We start from the raw sequence: 18,776 nt of genomic DNA on the forward strand, positions 1-18,776 counted from the left end.
GGCATCCAATAGAGTTAAATTCTTCTAAGAAAAAAACATAAAGACCTCAACCACTTTCTAACAATTGGTGGAGGAAAGATAGTCATGGAGAACTAGATTACCGTTGTAGATTCTGAGATTCAGAGATTGAAGGAGCATATTTCTTCGCTGAAGGCCGAGAAGATGACCCTTACCAACCATCTTTTCAATAAAGTAAAAGAGATGGAGAAATTTTCTCAAGAAGTTGAGGACTCAAAAACCCAACTTGCCAATAGCAACATGCATCTAGAGGAACCAGGCATAATTTTCACCATTATGCAAACTTACTATTCTAGAATAATTGCCTTGGCTGAAGATGCAAAGTTGTCAAGCTAGGATCTTTTGTAATCTTTTATGAAATGAAATGAATCTCCTATTTTCTTTGTCTTATTTTACCTCTTTTTGAATTTTTAGCTGTAGTATCCTAACTCCAAACCTTCTCTAACTTACTTAGATCTCCTTAATATAACAATCTCTTGCATCCTATAAACTTGGAAGGTATATCTTTAAAAACTTAACATTAACTGGGTACCTTTGCAAGTTCCCTTCCAAATCTGCCAAGTAATATCCTCCCTTATCCAACACTTGATTGATAATGAAAGGACCCTCCCAAGTAGGGCTCTACTTCCCAAAACCTCTAACTTGATCTCCTAAGGGCAAAATGGCCTTCCAAACTAATTCTCCTTCTTTGAAGGTTTTCAATTTCACTTTCTTGTTATATGCTCGAGCAACAGTTTCCTTCCCGTCTTGAATTTTATTTAAGGCTTCAATTTGGGCTACATCTAGATCTTCAACTCCTTGACACATAGCCTGAATGTATTCTTCACTGTGTAGCCCAAACTGGTATTGAATCCTAACAGAACTCACATTAATTTCCATGGAAAGCGCAACATCTTGCCCGAAGGTTAGGGCATAAGGAGTAGTTCCAGTTCCTACCCTCTTGGAGGTTTTGTAAGCTCACAAGGTGTCTTCCAACTTTTCATGCCATTTCTCTGGACTATCTACCACCATTCTCTTAATAATATTCACCAAGACCTTGTTGCTGGCTTCTGTTTGACCATTTGATTAGGGGTACTAAGGACTAGATTGGATCATCTTTATCTTGAACTTGCAAATTCCTCCACTTCTTTTGAAATAAAAAATGGCCCGCGGTCTGTAACAATTGTCTCGGGCACTCTGTATCTGTGTAAGATCTTGGTTTCAATAAACTTATTGACTACATTTGGGGTTATAGTCTTCACTGTTGAAGCTTCTACCCTTTTGGTGAAGTAATCTGTTGCCACAATTATGAATGTATGCCCCTTACTAAAAGCTGGGTAAATTTGCCCAATGAAGTTCATTGCCTATCCTTGGAAGGGCCAAGGCTTAACTATAGGGTTCAAGGGTACTGAGTGCACATGTTGGAGAGGTACATGTCTTTGACATTCTTCACACCCTCGGGCATAAGCCTTGTAGTCTTTCCCCATATCGGGCCAAAAGTAACCATATCTCCTGAGCAACCACCTCATTTTAGTCCCAGCTTAATGTGCTCCACATATTCCTTCATGCACTTCAGCCATTACTCTCATTGATTCTTCTTGGCCTAAGCATTTTAACAAAAGTCCATCTGGAGTTTTTCTTAATAGATTATCCTCCCATAAGACATATTTAGTTGTTTACCATCTATTCTTCTTACTTCTGGGGAAAAAAGGGTTTTTCAAGTATTAAATCATAGGTGATCTCCAATCTTCTGTCTTTGGTCCTTAGCCATCACATCTAGGCTGAATCTTCTATCAAAGATAGATGGGAGATTTCTCCTTTGCACCTCCACCTCTACCTCGACTCTTATTTCTTGGATCTGTGCTCTAGAAGCCAAATGTTCCATCTCATTGGCCATTGCATTTGATTCTCTGAAATATGGTTGACTGATATTTTAGTGCCCTAATAACTCAACAATTGAATAGCTACCAGGTAATAACTAGTCATGTATTCCCCATTTAGCTGATTAATCACCAATTCTGAGTCACCAAATGCTTCAACTTCAATTCCCTAACTTTATCAAGATTTCCAAACAAATTATTAATGCTTCATACTCTACCTGATTGTTAGTAGTCTTTTGATAATCCAGGAGAAATAAATAACAATGGTGAGCATCCTTGGGATTAATGATGACAATCTTGGCCCTAACAGCATTTTGAGTGCAAGATTCATCAAAATACAGCTTCCAAGTTGTGATCCAGAGGCTGGTTATCTTCTTTATTTCTTACTGAATCCATTCTTCTTTGCCTGAGAAGGCTTTGTTTGGTGGTAGCTAGAGACTAGCCATCTTTAGAGTTCCTGGGATGTTGATAAGCTCATCCTGTGATTCTTGGTGATCAGCCAAGAAGTTTGTAATTGCTTGCCCCTTTATTGCTCTCTGAGGTACATATTGAAAACTGAACTCTGATAGTGCTAGAATCCACTTTCCAATCCTTTTAATTAGCATTGATTTTGACAGCTTGTATTTGATCACATCAGTCTTGGCAATAATATGGATATGGCAAGGCAACATGTATTGGCTTAGCTTGCAAGCAGTGAAGTATAGAGCTAAACACAACTTCTCCATTGGGGTATATCTTGTTTCTACCTTAGTAAGGATTCTACTGAGGTAGTATATCGCTTGTTCCTTTCCTCCTTCATTGTTTTGAGCCAACAAGTTTTCCATTGACTTTTCAGAGGTAGAAATATAAAGCTTTAAAGGCTTCCTTATCTAAGGTGGCATGAGCACTGGTAAAGAGGCTAAGTAAGCCTTTATTCTGTCAAAGGCCTCTTGGTATGGTGGACCCCACTCGAACTTTTCTTTGTCTTTCAATCTTAACAGAGGAGTTAGCGGTTGAATATTGCCCGCCAAGATAGCAATGAATCTCTTCAAGAAGTTGATTTTCCCCAATAGCCTCTGTAGTTATACTTTATTGGTAGGAGGAGGTGATTCCATTATTGCTCGAGCTTAATCTTTGTCGATCTCTACCCCTCTTTGATGAATAAGGAATACCAAAAAGTTGCCCGACCTTACCCCAAAAGCACATTTCTAAGGATTCATCTTTAACTTATGGATCCTCATTCTTGTTAAGGTTTGTCTGAGGTTTACTAGGTGTTGTTTTTCAGTTTTAGATTTCACCACGATGTCATCAATTTATAATTCCATGTTATGGCCAATTAAGTCATGAAAAATGGCATTTATTGCTCTTTGATAGGTTGTACCAGCATTTTTGAGCCTGAATGGCATGACCAAATATTTGTATGCTCTGACATGGCCTGGGCACCTAAAAGTTGTTTTATGTATACCTTCTTTAACCATGTTTATCTGATTATAACCAGCATTCCCATCCATGAAAGATAGGATTTTGTGTTATGTAACTGCATCTATGGATAGGTCAGCCATAGGCATGGGATACTTATCTTTAGGCGTGGCTCCACTAATGTTTCTGTAGTCAACACAACATCAAACTGCATTAGTTATAGCTTTTAATACAAGTACAATGTTGGCCAACCACTATATTTGGCAGGCCTAATAAATCAGGCCTTTCAATCTCTTCTTTGACTTTTCCTTCGATCTCTTTTGACATTCTTCGTGGTGTTTACTTTACAAGTTTATATCCCTCCTTAATAGGCATTATGTGTTATACTAAGGTTGAATCTAAACCTGGCATCTCAGTGTAATGCCAAGCAAAACAATCTTTAAACTTGTGCAAAAGACTGACTATCTTTACTTGATTTTCAGTTTCCAACATGCCACTGATCTATATGGGCCTTAGATTTTCCTTAGTTCCTAAATCAATGGTTTCTAACGGGTCTTGCACCTCTAGCGGTGGCTTGTCAAGTTCTGCACATAAAAATTCGTCTCGCTCTAAACTCTCGGGCATATCCTCTGGCCAATCTAAGTCATATATACATTCAGCCATTTGTATGGCTACTTCCAAATCTCTTCCAAAAACTCTTATTCTTCTGTGTTCTGGTTACTTGAGGCTCATTCTTTCCATTCCTCTTGTTCTTTGGCTGAGCTCTCATTTCTTGCTTTCTCTCTCTCACACACACCAACAGTTTTTTGATTAAAGACCTAACTGCAACTACTTGGTCCTTTCTTATTTCTACTGTCATTACTAGTGTTGGGAGGTTGGGACGATATAGGGTTTATCCTATTCTTCTATTGTGAAGAACAGTCCTTGCTCCAAGAGCTTTAGGGTCGTTAACTTAGTCGGGCGGCTGTTCTCATCAGCTCCTAAACACTAGAGAATCCCAACATTGGCATTATAAAAGCTAGCTTCTGTAACATTGGTGGTAAGGAGGAATGTCGTGATTCGGCCTCTATCATCTCCCAAAACCTTGGTCTCATAGCCCCCTCATCGTGGTAAACAGTTATTTGTTGATGCAAAGTGGATGGCGTAGAGAAACTCTGATGAATCCAATCTCTACCAAGCAACGCTCCATAAGTAGAACTAATATCCACCACGAAGAAAGCTAACATGATTTACTTGGAACCCAGGTCTACCTCCAAAGGCAATATCCCATGAGTTTTGGTAATGGCTCCAGAAAAGCTAAAGACTATCAAGTCAGTAGGAATAAGATCTTCCTCGCTTCTTCCCAATTTATTCATCTGTTTTAATGGTATTACATTGACTGTAGCTCCTCCATCAATCAAAACCCTATTGAAGGGTACTCTCTCCAAATGAGCAATTACATATATGGGCTTAAGATGGTTAGCTAGGGCCAAACTTGGGCAGCTGAAGACCATTGGATCTAAATACACCCCATCAGACTCTTTATTTGCGAGCTCTAGCAAACCTGTTCTACCCGATTCTCATTTTCCTGCTTCCTCAACACTAATATGTGCCATCATAGGTTCTGTTGCCAAGTAATCACCTTCTATCGTGGCAGGTTGATCAGGCTTGGTGCAAAACATGGCAGATATAACATATGTTATGTTTACGTGGAAGTTGCCAAATTCAGGTAAATCCTCTTTTTTGTCCCTAATATGGTTTATGAATTCATCTAACCAAGCGTATACTTCTTTTGGCATCATAAGCTCGGGCAATTTTTCTTCCCAAGTTATACCAAAGTTCTGCACTTGCTCTGGGACTTTACAAAGAGTATCAACCAGAAAAAGTGAGCGTATTCTCCTCTCACGTGAGATCATTCCAAAACATATGGGTTATGGGCTCAATCTTGGAGTTAGCATCATTATCATATCCTCTTGAGCTCTCCTTAAGATTATGTGTTTTCTCGGATGAGGGCTTTGTGGCACATGAACTCTCTCCTTCAGTCTTGCTATTAGTCATCCTTGCCTCCTTTTTGCATCTCCAGTAAAGTTGATTTCTTCCCTCATGAGGTACTTTCTCAAACTTCACATTTTCAGAGGTTTCTAAGGTAGTAGGAACTTTTAGTGAGTTCATATGGGCTTTGTGCTGCCTCTGAACTCTCCTAATCATAAAAGCTCCCATTTCCTTGACAAGTCTCCCATCCTTTCTAACTACATAGCATTCCTGCCCGAGTCGGCCAGATTCCTTCTTGGTGATTGGGGATACTAGGTTCTTTATTCTTCCCCTTATCCTGACATTACCACCTTCATAACTTGATTGGGGAGGCTTAACTTCCACCCATTTTGGTATTTTGGCCTCTTTATCTTCTACCTTTTCTGAGGTTCGTGGTCTCTGAATACCTCGAACAAGTTTTTTGGCTCAAAATCTCCTCCTAACCTTTGAAAAACATTTCTGGATATCTCATTCTCAGCTATCCACATGATGCTTCTGCGGGCTTCTTGCTCTTCTTTCTCTCTTCTTCTGATCAACTTTTGATCAATAATAACTCCCAATGCTGGTACTTCTAGCTCACATTCATATTGGCACTTGCTACAAAACACCAACCCTTTAACTATGGTTGCTTTGGGTTTTTCGGGCAACTTGATGACTCTTTCTGTAGGTCTGTCTACTTGCCTTCTTTCTGCTTTTACTTCCCAAGTGGCTTTTCCCTTTCCCTTTTTAGCCTATGTTAAGTTGATCATGTTTATTGGGGCTTATGGGAAATGATCTGTGTCAATCATCATATTAGCCTGAGGTTTCTCTAAGAGCAACTTCCCCTTAACTATGAGGTCTTGTATCCAGTCCCTGAACTGGACACAATTAATTATAAAATGGTTGAAGGTATAGTGCAACTTGCAATACTTCTTTCCTCTTAATTCTTTTGGCTTAGGCATTTTCTTGGTCCTGTCGCCACAATTACTCTTGCATGCACCAACTCTTCATAGATTTCTGAAGCCTTAGTTAAATCAAAAGAATAACTCTTGTATTTAATGGGCTTCATAGGGACAAATCCATCATCATTCATCACCACTTTCTGATCCTTGACTGGCTGAACTAAACCCTTTACTGTCAAAGGTTTGAAATGGGTGTTCATCTCTGTTGCATACATCTCAATTCCCTTTCCTCCATGACCATCACTTTTTCTGGCTTTGCTTTTTCAAACTCTACTTGGTGAATCGTAGCTTTATTTTTGTAGAAATAAGGTACCTTGGATGAGTGTTTCACTTTTTGTTCTTCAATCAACAGCATCTCGTACTTTGTGGCAGTAATCACCAACTCTTGCAGGTTACTAAACTGTACATCATAAAACTTTTTTCTCAAAGGCAGCCTTAATGCTTTCTGAGCAATGGATATAAGTTGAACATGATTGATAGGGAATTGGCACCTCATCCTTGTCTTTCTAAACCTCATCATGAAGTTTTCTGTAGACTTATGCTCATATTAGTTTACCTCCACTAGATCATTGATAGTCATCTTGGGCTCTATTCTATAAAACTGTTCATGAAAAGCTATTTCCATTTGGCCCTAATTAGCAAAAGAATTGGGGGGGGGGGTAACAAGGAATACCACTGAGACGCTAGGCCAACCAACCAGTTCCCAAACAATGTTAACTTATAGTTAAGATTGTCTTCAAACACCACACAATGGTTGGAGAACTTGAAATGTGATCTCTAGAGGACACGCTGCCATCTTCTCTACTAAAAGTGGGAAACGCAGACATCTTGAAGTTGAGGGAAAAAGATTCTGCTCATTAATATACTTGGGATATGGCTTCTAATAGGTAATCCTAAACAGCGGGCGGGCCTAAGGTTAAGCATTCTGGACCACCATCATTCTTAATTCGACCAACTATTCTCTGAGTTATTGGTTGGTTGTATTATTTGGTGGGGTAGGAGGAGGTTCCCACTTCGGGCTACGATCATTGCCCAAGAAAGTTTCTTTTCTTAGTTCGGGCCTCCATCTGGCTCATCCTTCCTTATTAGCCAATGGTGGTGACCTATAAGAGGGAGGTTTGTCCACAATTGCGAGCTCACCTTTCCCACTGGATTCTCTGATTAATTGGGGCATCTTATACTTTTTCTTTCTTGCTCACTCTATCCCTTACTATCTAGTGAAAATAATAAGGGGTTGGGCAATTCTGTTTCCAAGATTTCCTTCAATACTGGCTGACTAACTCCAGATTCTTCCTTGTTTTTCCCTTTATCCTTCTTTTCTTCAAGAAAAGGAAATATGGGAATGACGGGTTCTTTCTCCGAGCTTGCCTCGCTCATCATTTCCCTAGCATAACCATTTTTAGGAGTAGAGTAGTCTAGATCTAATCTTCTTTATAGACTCCCTGTTAAGGAACAGAGTCTACTATTCTCTAGTTTCTGGAGTAATCTTCTCCATACTTTTCAACACTTGCACCATAATGGCTTATAAGTCTTCATTAGTTACATTTTCTCCTGATTTCTCAGATAAAGTTGGGCTCTCCAGAGTAACTGGTCCTCATAGGGAGGGGAAATCTTATGGATGATCTGTCATGCTTGATCTTGGTAGACACTAGGTTGGCCCATATTCTGTGTTCCACCTGTAAGTTATCTCCTTCCTTCTCCTTCTTGGCATACAAGACTGATGGGGTCCCAGTGGGCGTGCCAAAACTCTGTTCGGGCAAAGATTTCTCTGGATAAGGCTCATTCGACCTCAGCACAGTTCCTCAAGGGATTGGCACTTTGGACGTGTAGTCGGCCTCTTACTTGTTGATGTGCTACAAGAAGAGAACAAAGTTAGTTCTGAATGGTGCTTTTGTGGGGCCTTAGGTGTAAGCCTTGAGGCTCACAATCAAAACTAACTACGTGCTAGGCGTGCCACTACTATCTCAATATATTAAGTCTAGAACAAGTGTGTTTTAAATTGATTACTTGCGTCTCAAGTTACTCCAACTTCTTGTTATTAAATGATTGTCATAGATGGGTTAAGTCTGCATCAAGTTTTTTGTGTTGCCTTGTAAACAAGGACTTTTAGTTCATAGTCTTGTATGTTCGAATGAAGGGAGTCCAGAGCCCCTTAAGTCATTTGTTTGGTCATAGACTGCTCTTAATGAAAACATATCCATTAAACTAACCGAATCCAGATGCAAATGAGACTTTTAAAATAGAACAACATGTGGAAATAACTTGAATACATGCTGGAGAATATATTAAGCAATAGATCTATTAATTTAAAAAACAAACCAAGAGTTTCGGGCAAGATTCCACCTTGTTTGGCAAGGTTGAACTTTTTGCAGTCACTTGTCTTTGTATTTACAGGGTATATATGCTAAAAAAAGATGGATGGTAAACAAGTTTACATGAGGGAATCGATACTACAATACTAAAAGAGGTAGCAAAGCTTTTATACTAGACAAGAGATAGCCTTTTCAGAGAACTATCACTAAAAATGACTGAATCTCAGTTGATTTTATCTTTTGGATGCAAATCTTGCTTGTGAGCAAAGTTTGTATTTTTGTTTGTTTGATTGATTGAGTGTTCTTGTCCCCGTTGTCTCATCTTCTTTTATAGGCAATTTGGCATGACTGTTGTAGCTTTGCTTTTGCCCGAAAACACCTGAAGGGTAGTGAGTCATCAACTTTTTACTAGCAATGCCACTGGAAAGTGTTTTTTGGCTGATAGTAGGTTAGTCTCTATTGTCATTTCAATTATAGACACGTGGCTTGTGTTTGGCTTGAGAAGACTTTAGTTTGCTCCTGGGCTTGATGCTGGGCTTTGGGTAAGTCATCCTTTAATTTTAGCATCCTTGGGCTTTCCTTCATTTAAACCCAATATTCAAATATTAACCCAAACAGTATTCAATTGGGATTTTGAGGAATTTTAATACTTTTAATGAATTTAGGGGTATTCAGTTAGGAATTTAAGTGATTCTTTGAAATTCAATGTGTATTCAATCAAGATTTTAAGATAGCTTATTAAAATCCTTAGAAATCCGGATGTATTCTGTAAGATCCCACATCATCCATAGGAGTGGATCCTGCAAGCTTTATATGTATATTCTCATCTCTACCTAGCACGAGGCCTTTTAGGAGCTCACTGGCTTCGGGTTCTGTAGGAACTCCGAAGTTAAGCGAGTTCGCGCGAGGGCAATCATAGGATGGGTGACCTACTGGGAAGTTGCTTGTGAGTTCCCAGAAACAAAACCGTGAGGGCATGGTCAGGGCCCAAAGCGGACAATATCGTGTTTTGGCAAAGTCGAGCCCGAGATGTGGTGGGGGCCCGAGCCGGGATGTGACAATTTAGTATCAGAGCCAATCACTGGCCGAAAGTGTGCCAACGAGGACGTCGGTCCCCTAAGGGTGGTGGATTGTAAGATCCACATCATCCAAAGGAGTGGATCATGTAAGCCTTAAATGTATATTCTCATCGCTACCTAGCACGATACCTTTTGGGAGCTCACTGACTTTGGGTTCCGTAGGAACTTTAAAGTTAAACGAGTTCGCGCGAGAGTAATCACAGGATGGGTGACCCATTGAGAAGTTGCTTGTGAGTTCCTAGAAACAAAACTGTGAGGGCGTGGTCGGGGCCCAAAGCGAACAATATCGTGGTATGGCGGAGTTGAGCCCTGGATGTGGTAGGGGCTCGGGCCGTGATGTGACATATTCAATTAAGATTTTAAAGAAGTTTATAACATTCAGATATATTCAATTAGAATTTGATTTTAAAGAATTTGACAAAGTTGAGGAATTAGCGGGAATTGGAGAGATTTTGCAATGTATTTTTAGCATCCACAAATTCCACACCTCCTCAAGAGATTTTGAGGGAATTGAATCAAAATTTTACATGGATTCTCTACAAATCAATTAGACTCCATAAAAATCCATACATTTATAAATCCATTAAAATCTCTCAAATTTCCAATTGAATACACCCTGCTAATTTTAATGGTGAGCAACTTGGGGTTTTGTAATTAAAAATTTAAATGGTCACATTATTATAGCTAGGTGATTTCCTTTTAATATCGAAGAGTTTACAAGATCATTATTCAGGCCATAAAGAAACATGTTTAGATTCCTTAGAGATTTGCTTCCATCACGCAAGACGTTTGGCATCTTCTTCACCAAATTCCTCAAGAAGTGAATATGGTTGCAGAGGCTTCGCAGCTGTTGGTCATTTTTGTGATCACTCTTATACCTAGTTCAATAACTTTCTCAATTTAAAGTTTGTTTTGGAATAAATTATATTATATAAAATTAAAAAAAAAAGTGTAAGTTATTTTGGTTTAGTTTCATAAATAGTGTGGGTTATTTTGCTGTAGTTCTAGAAATAATGTGGGTTATTTTGGTTTAGTTTTATAAATAATGTGAGTTATTTTGTTATAGTTTCAGATATAGTGTGAGTAATGTCGGTTCGATTTTAAATAGTGTAGGTTATTTTGCTATAGTTTCAGAAATAGTGTGGGTTACTTTGGCTCAGTTTCATAAATAATGTGAATTATTTTGTTATAGTTCCATAAATAATGTGGGTTATTTTGAGTCAGTTTCATAAATAATGTGGATTATTTTGTTATAGTTCCAGAAATAGTGCGGGTTATTTTGATTCAATTTCATAAATAGTGTGGGTTATTTTGTTATAGTTCCATAAATAGTGTGGTTTTGCGATAGTTCTAGAAATAGTGTGGTTTAGTTTGCGATAGTTCTAGAAATAGTGTGTGTTATTTTGGTTTAGTTCCATAAATAATGTGGGTTATTTTGGGATAGTTCTAGAAATAGTGTGAGTTATTTTGGTTCAATTTCATAAATAGTGTGATTTATTTTGTTATAGTTCCAGAAATAATGTGGGTTATTTTGATTCAGTTTCATAAATAATGTGTGTTACTTTGTTATAGTTCCAGAAATAGTGTGGGTTAGTTTGCGATAGTTCCATAAATAGTGTGAGTTATATTGGTTCAATTTCATAAACAGTGTGAGTTATTTTGTTATAGTTTCAGAAATAGTGTGCGTTATTTTGATTCAATTTCATAAATAGTGTGGGTTATTTTGTTATAGTTCTAGAAATTGTGTGGACCATCTTAGTAATATAGGAAAGGTGATGGGTAAAGCCAATTAAGCTATAAGGAAAATGAAGCTAAAAACTAACATAGATTTTTAGTTTTTAGTTTTTATTTTCTTGCTAGAAATAGAGGCTTACATGAAACTGGAGGGATGAATAAGGATATAGGAAAGGTGATGGCTAGGATACAGAACAAATGCAGATGGAATCGTACACAACATGAAAACAAAACTAAACAAATTTGAGTAGGTTGTCTTTTTTCTGTCTTGGTTAGCATTTTATGTCATTCCATGTGCATTTCTTCCTCCTACCACACGGTTCACAACAATTTTTCTTTTTTTATAATGAAGGACTGGATGATGCTTTCGAGTAGAACAATGTAGGAGCGGAGACAAAATATATTAATAAAGAGATTGCATTGCCACAACTACATACGAAAAGTGAATCAACAAAAAACCAGATCGTATCCATTAGGCCACCCACTGTGGAAGTATGATATACGCCGGTGCGGCGATCAATCACGAATGCAAATGCAATTTGTAGCATGAAACAGGGTGGATATAAAAAATCCCAATGAGGTACTATTACACAAGTTAATGACATTAAATTTATAATCCGACTTGTAACGTAAGCACCACTTTTATGGGATTTGAGAAATGGAAGAGTTGACAAAACAACTCATTCAGAAATCAACAAAAACATCACCACGGATGTAGTCATTATCTACCAAAATCAACAAAAACATCACCAAGGATGTAGTCATTAATATAGCCATTGCAGATTTCTCCATGTTGAGAGTATAAAGATGCAATGTCATAATACCATGAGCCAAAATCTTCTTGCACATCTCGGTTCCAAGGTGAATTCCGTATAATCTCACAACTTCTCTGCTGTCCTCAATAGGCTCCAAGGCAGCGGTAACCTTAGTTGGTATCTACAGTGTGCCATTTTCTTGTTTGTAAAGTGGGGTGATGAGGAAGAAAACAGCAGAGTGAAAAGTAATTCCAGGAGCAATGGGACAAGTAATTCCATTTGGCTACAGTCATTCACCAAGTTGGCGACAGTCATTCACGAATTCAGGGCGCCATCATCAACCTTTCTCTTCGAATAAGGTAGATCACTCTGATACGCTTCTGGAGAGGCGAGCCCATCAGCTGCAATGGTGTCTGAGTGGCTCATCTTTAACTACAATTCCTTCATCCTCAAAGGCTCCTAATATGGTGATTCAAAAAAATGGTGGAATACTGAAATGCGAATGGAAGTGAAAATGAAAACAGAGATGAGGAGAGATCGAGAGAGAGAGGGGTAGAGAGATCAATCCGATTACAAAAGTGGATGAATTGTTTCTGTGCAGAGGAGAGATCGAGATTAGGAAGAGAGATTGAGAATGAAGATCGAGAAATAGGGATTAGGTGGAATGACTGAGAAACGGAGAGGATCTGACGTGAAAGGTTTGCTGTTAGGGAAAATTGGAAACTCATTCCTTGGGCCGGCCTTATTGTGTTGGTTTGATGTTGAGCTTTGATTTAACCATTAAATAAATGTATTACCTGGTTTTTTTTGGGTTATGATTTAAATTTTTGAAATTATTTTCATTAATTTTTATTTTTTTATTACATTAAATCTTTGTCATTTTTACTAAATTTCAAGTTATTTTTATTAAATAAAGTCATAAGATGATTTTTTATTAAAATAAATTTAACCCAAATCTTTTTCATTAAAGCTTTCTAAAATTAGAGCTTGAATCTGTAGAAAGTGTAGTATATGGTGGAGAGTTTATTCACTAGATTCATTATTTAAAAACAGCTTGAGCGATTGCGCAAAATAATTAGAAATTAAATTATAATTGTTGAATTCATGAAATTAAATATTAACAACTTATTAAAAAAAATATTGACTACACAGCAAACGAAGATTGATGACAATAATGACGCAGCACAAAGCCAACAGGGGATACAAACGTAAACCTAGGCCTAGCATTTTTAACCCGACCTGATCTGATCCGTTAAAATTGGATGAGTGTTAAACGGGTCGAGTGGTTAATAGGTTAACCTGTTAATTATCCGTTAAATACCTGCTCATTTTGGATAAACCCAAAAAACCCGTTAACCATCCATTAACACCTGTTATTAAGAATTTTTGTGTAATTTCAATAGTCTTAATAGAAAAACCTTATGTCCCTCACGACTCTTTCTCGTGCACGTGTTGCTCTAGATTTATGTACTCCTTCCCTTCTAGCTTCGGTTATCTTCCTCATCTTACCAATAAGTTGTCTGCAATCTCATAAATTTCACAGTGCAAATTAACAATCCAAACAAAGATTGGAACTTTAAATTTCCATTTTCTGTTAATTTCCTAGAGAGAGAGGGGGGGAGGACCCGGCGGGGTTTGTATCGGCGGTGGGATTGGGTTCAGAATCTATTGACGGAGCAAAAGAGGAGGAGTCGGGCTCCGAAGCCATCGCCACGGATCGCCATGGATCGCCATCTGGAGCTGCTTGTTGATATGGGGCTTCTTGGGTAGCTGAATTTGGAGCAGCCGGCACTATGCAGTTTGTACAGACTGCACCGATTTCTCTCTCTCTCTCTCTCTCTCTCTCTCAAACTAGAAGGCAGAGCTTTCTATTTCTCTGCAGATTGGATGGAATGTTAAAAAAAAAAAAAAAAAAAAAAAAATTGTTAACGGTGAGACGGATGATCTATTAGCTTAACAGGTTGGGTTTAGATGATCCGTGAACTTAACGGGTTGAGTTTGGATGAGCTGTTAACTTAACAGGTCGGATTGAACCCGATCCAAATCCAATAAACCTGACCCGTTTACAAGTCTACATAAACCATTGAAGAACAATGTTCTAGAATTCACCAGTGTGTAGGAGAAAATCGAAAGGTGTATTTGATTAATTTTGAATGTGTATTACACTAGAAGCCAAAAGGCTTAATTAAGCAACTCAGCCCCGTGTAAGTTTTGTGGTCCTATGAAAATTGAAATGACATAAATTGTACAGAAAACCAAAAATTCGATTTTTATTACAGACTTTAAAATGATGTTTTGGATGTTTAAACAATCTCGGATGGCTAAAATCCACCCTATGTGACAAAGAAACAATGAGTTTGAAAAGGAATGTCATGCTCTTTCCAGAAATGTATTATGCACCCAAAACGAAGCTCGGACGCCAAATTTTTAAATTCCTGGTGCGTTCTTTTTTCTTTCTTCGGTATGTTTCGTATTTAATCCACTCGGTCATCTGTTCTATATCAATAATCACAATAATCAAATAGTGACGACATAAATAATTGTTCATTTTAGTATATTTTCCAAAGAGCTTAACATCTAAAAAGCATAAGAGAAGAAATAAAATAACGAGTGATGATGTCAATGTATTTGTGAGCATTAAAAAGAGAAGAAATATGTATTTGTGAAGGAAAGTGTTATTGACATTTCAAAAATCTTATTCTACACTTCTCACAAGTGTATTTTTCTTTTCAAATATAGAAAGTTTGGAGTGTAGAATGAGATTTTTGGAGTGCCAATAACAATTCCCTTCGTAAATTGTGATATACTTATATGAAATTAGTTATTTGTAGGACCAGGTAACCATAATCAGTAACGGGATTAGAGAACCATTATTATATTTTAATAGTTTCGAATTTTTCTCTTTCCTCCTATTAATGGTAAATAAAGGCACATAAGTTTTGAGTCAAGAGCATGGGAATACATTAGTGGCACGTTTACGTAAGGGTAATTGAAATAAGGAAAGGGAATTGAAGTCTGATTACACGGTGTTTACTAAATTTTAAGGAATAAAAAAGTGGTGGAGCCCACACGAAACAAGGAATCCAATTCCTGAAATTGGAGGAACAGGATTCCCTAATTTTGTGAGGTATTTGAATTCCCTGAGGGTAAGGGAATCGGGAATGCATCTTTTATTCCTATTATACCCTCACTTATTTCTTATTATCCCAACGTTGCCCCTTCATTTGACACTCATTATGTCATTTTTAATAAAGAAATAAAACCTATTTATACATTTTCATATAGATAATTTTATTATATAAATTTAATGAAGAATTTAATTTAATTAATTAGTATGAAAATAATTTATTTATGTAAGGGCAATTTAGTCATCAACTTAGTTTTCATTCCGATTGAAGTGAATTAGTAAACAACTTATATGGACTGAACATTATTCTTGCCATCTTTTAATAAATAAATAAAACATATTTATATATATGCTTATATAGATGAATTTTATTATATAAATTTAATTAAGAATTTAATTTAATTAATTAGTATGAAAATAATTTATTTATGTTAGGGGAATATAGTAATCAACCTAGTTTTCATTCCCCCTCAATCCAATTCCTCTCAATTTAATTACGGATTAGTAAACATGCCATAGATTGTTCTAATTCAATTTTTTTTTTAAAAAAAAAAGGGGAACTCTAGAATTTATCTCAAAACATCCAAAATCTTTTTTCACATAATTGAAAAAACAAAATTAAAAATATTTTTATACAGTTTGATAAATATAAAAGGACTCTCCCATCTCCATTATATAAAAATATCTCATAAAAAATTAACCTAAACAATCTCTAGGGGCGCTAAGCGCCCATAATAACAAGAAAATTTTCATTGTAACAGGAACACAGATGGTATATCACGTGTTTTTATGTAAGTGGTAGGAAATTTTATTTTTAAGTTAATAATTTTTTAATACACATATCTCACTATTTGTATAATGACACGTGGTGTATCATCCCGTGTTCTGATCATATTGAAAAATATCTCCATAATACTAAGAGGCCTTCCCAGCGTGCAAAGGTGTGTGCAATAAGACTTAGTTTAATATGATTTCTTGTTTAAGTAATTAAGTAAAAATATGGGTGTGTTATCCATATGTCTTTTTTCACTTCTCACATAATATGTGCTAATTTTTGTTATTTAATATTCTTCGATTTATTTAATTTAAAAATCAAAAATTAAAAGAATGCGTAAAAAATAAAAAATGTGCATGAATAGCACGCCCCTTAATTTGAGTAATCACGTGACCGGCAAGGATATGTGAGACAGGACTTGGAAACTTACAATGCTACACCGAACCGTCGTCGTTTGTTAGCCTGTGAAACTTACAATGCTACACCGAACCGTCGTCGTTTGTTAGCCTGTGAAACTTACAATGCTACACCGAACCGTCGTCGTTTGTTAGCCTGTGTTATGGGGCCGAAAAGGGGCCCAAAGAGGGCCGAAACGGTCGTCGTTTGGATCCGAACATTTCCGTAGACAAAGCCAGAAAGAGAAAGGAATAATTCTCCGGAGTTGGGAGTGGAGACTGAGCGATGTACTTGAAGAAGCCGCTATGGAGCGAGGGAATAACACCGAAGGCCTCGTCCGGATCTGAACAAGAACCGCCATCCACCGCCGTCGGCGATCTGGTCAACTCGTTGACCCAGCAGAGAGTGTACCGCGAGGTCACGCTCGCGCTCCGCAGCGGGCTGCGCGACGTTCGCGCCGAGTTCTCGTTCCTCCGTGTCCGCGGCCTCCGCGGTCTACTTAAGTTCCTCCGATCGGTCGCCGAGACCGACTCAACCATCAACCTCTTCTCTCAGACCCAATCGCTCCCCGAGCTTCAAGGTAACCAGAAAGTTACAAACATCGTAATTTCTGTTTAATCTTCTGTTATTGCAATTGATTTAATTATTGTTTTACAGTGGTGCCGGTGCTGTTTCAGCACTCGCTGAAAGATTCGGGCGATGAGATCGTTCGGAATTTGGATCACATTTTCGGCGTCGAGCCGCTGAAAATCACGAGCCCTTCAACCGATTCCGAGGTCTCGCTCGCGCTTAGGGTTTTGGAGGGTTGCTGCCTGCTTCATCCAGACAGCGCGGTCTTGGCTCACCAGCACAAAGCCATTCAGGTACTCAATGTAGCCACAACCCTCAACCAAAATCTGTGGAGGTTGGATTTCTGAGATGAAAATGTAGTTTCTGTAATTGTTTTTTGTGTAGGTGTTGATGAATATATTACCGACTCGCGGCGTGATTGAGCAAGGAGCTTGTTTGGATGCTTTGATTTCTATTATGTTGGATTCATCAGCTAATCAAATGGTAAAGCTTCAAACTGAAGTTTTGGTTCAATTTTATTGTGCTTGGTTTTGGAGTGGTGATGGTGTTTTATGCTTCGATTGTCTTTGTTTTTGTGTAATGCGCAGGATTTTGAGACTTTTCATGGTATTGAGGAGGTGGCAGAGCTCATAAGAGATAAGCAAGTTGATGAGAATCTCAGGTTTTGATTTATTTTCTCTTGTGCTTGCTTTATTTTTTCTTATGTTAATTTCGAGTGCACAATATCTGGAATTATGATGTTGAGATGGTGTTCTCATTGTCCTGAATTGGGATTTGAAGCTCTATCTGCTTAGTGTAGTTTTTGGAGGGTAAAGTCTTTTGAATGAGTAGTCCTCTTGATAAATTCTGAGGTGATTGGCAAAAATAGGTGTGGTAGCCAGACGATTGCTGTGTCCTGTGTGTGCTAGTTCTTCATCATAATCCTTGCATCTTTATCATGAGTTATGCCATTTTTCGGCTTGCATTTGACAAGTCTTGATAAAATCCCGTCTTTCCTAACCTTCTAGGTTTTAAGTTGAGCTATGTCCTGTTGCTCATTTTCATGTTTGTCAATTGAGTAACGGGGCCATCTTTCGTTGCTAATATAATGCACACTGAAGAAAAACACCTGTTGCATTTGATTAGGTTGAAATGTGGAGAGTTCTTGCTGCTGCTCATTGGTCACGTAAATGGGAGGGATAGGCCACCCTTGGCAACTGTACATGAGGACATAAGGCGGCTTTTGGGTGAGAAATCTGCTTCCTTGATATGGGCAGCCAGTCAGTTTGGTTCGACTCTTGATCCGGAGCAGAGACTAACTGCACTTCACATCCAAGCTCGTCGTGTGATAGAGTCCTTAGACTTGTACTGAGTCTGAAAATAGAACGCACTCTAGGAATTTCCGTTTGTTTTTCAGTGAAATCACATTTAATCTGTAACCATGTTTTTTTCCATTTGCTTGTCTATTAGTTTACAGTGGCTGATTTTCAAGAATGTTAAAGAAAATGAGTTGGAAGAAAATGTGTTTCATAAACGAAACTAGTGTAGGGCTGTAAATCGGCTCGAAACATTTCGAGCTCAACTTGTTTTCGTCTCGTTCCAGCTGGGTTTGTATATCAGGCTTGCTAGGAAAATGAACCGAGCTTGAGCTTTTGGTAGTTTAGGCTCATAAATCCAAATATTACATTCATTTTCTTAAAATACAATGTCTTGGAGCTGAGCCAAACTGAAGTTCGAGCTTCTCTATAAAATCAATTCATTCAAGCCAAACAAAGCTTTGAGTTCCGATTAAAAACGAGCGAAACCAAGCTTTGAGCTTGAAT

The 18,776-nt window shown here is 37.9% G+C and overlaps 1 protein-coding gene across 1 annotated transcript; it reads left to right on the plus strand.

Annotated features, from left to right (window-relative positions):
- The first annotated feature begins 16,587 nt into the window (after nt 1-16,587).
- Nucleotides 16,588-18,474, plus strand: LOC103932258. The gene is made up of 5 exons (XM_009341810.3): nt 16,588-16,984; nt 17,062-17,267; nt 17,359-17,457; nt 17,562-17,635; nt 18,100-18,474. Exons 1-5 carry the CDS (start codon nt 16,690-16,692, stop codon nt 18,323-18,325), a joined length of 900 nt encoding a protein of 299 aa, XP_009340085.2. The 5' UTR covers nt 16,588-16,689; the 3' UTR covers nt 18,326-18,474.
- Nucleotides 18,475-18,776: the final 302 nt, after the last annotated feature.

Source organism: the organism of the source record quoted next, unplaced genomic scaffold (genome assembly GCF_019419815.1).
Source record: "Pyrus x bretschneideri cultivar Hongxiangsu unplaced genomic scaffold, Pyrus_bretschneideri_v1 Contig4, whole genome shotgun sequence".
Lineage (NCBI taxonomy): Eukaryota > Viridiplantae > Streptophyta > Magnoliopsida > Rosales > Rosaceae > Pyrus > Pyrus x bretschneideri.

What these genes read in the sequence shown, in the direction of transcription:
- LOC103932258 (XM_009341810.3), top strand. Translation starts at nt 16,690, where the DNA reads ATGTACTTGAAGAAGCCGCTATGGAGCGAGGGAATAACACCGAAGGCC. An exon ending in ACCAGCACAAAGCCATTCAG is followed by an intron (nt 17,268 to 17,358) that starts GTACTCAATGTA and finishes TTTTTTGTGTAG; the next exon opens with GTGTTGATGAATATATTACC. An exon ending in CAAGTTGATGAGAATCTCAG is followed by an intron (nt 17,636 to 18,099) that starts GTTTTGATTTAT and finishes GCATTTGATTAG; the next exon opens with GTTGAAATGTGGAGAGTTCT.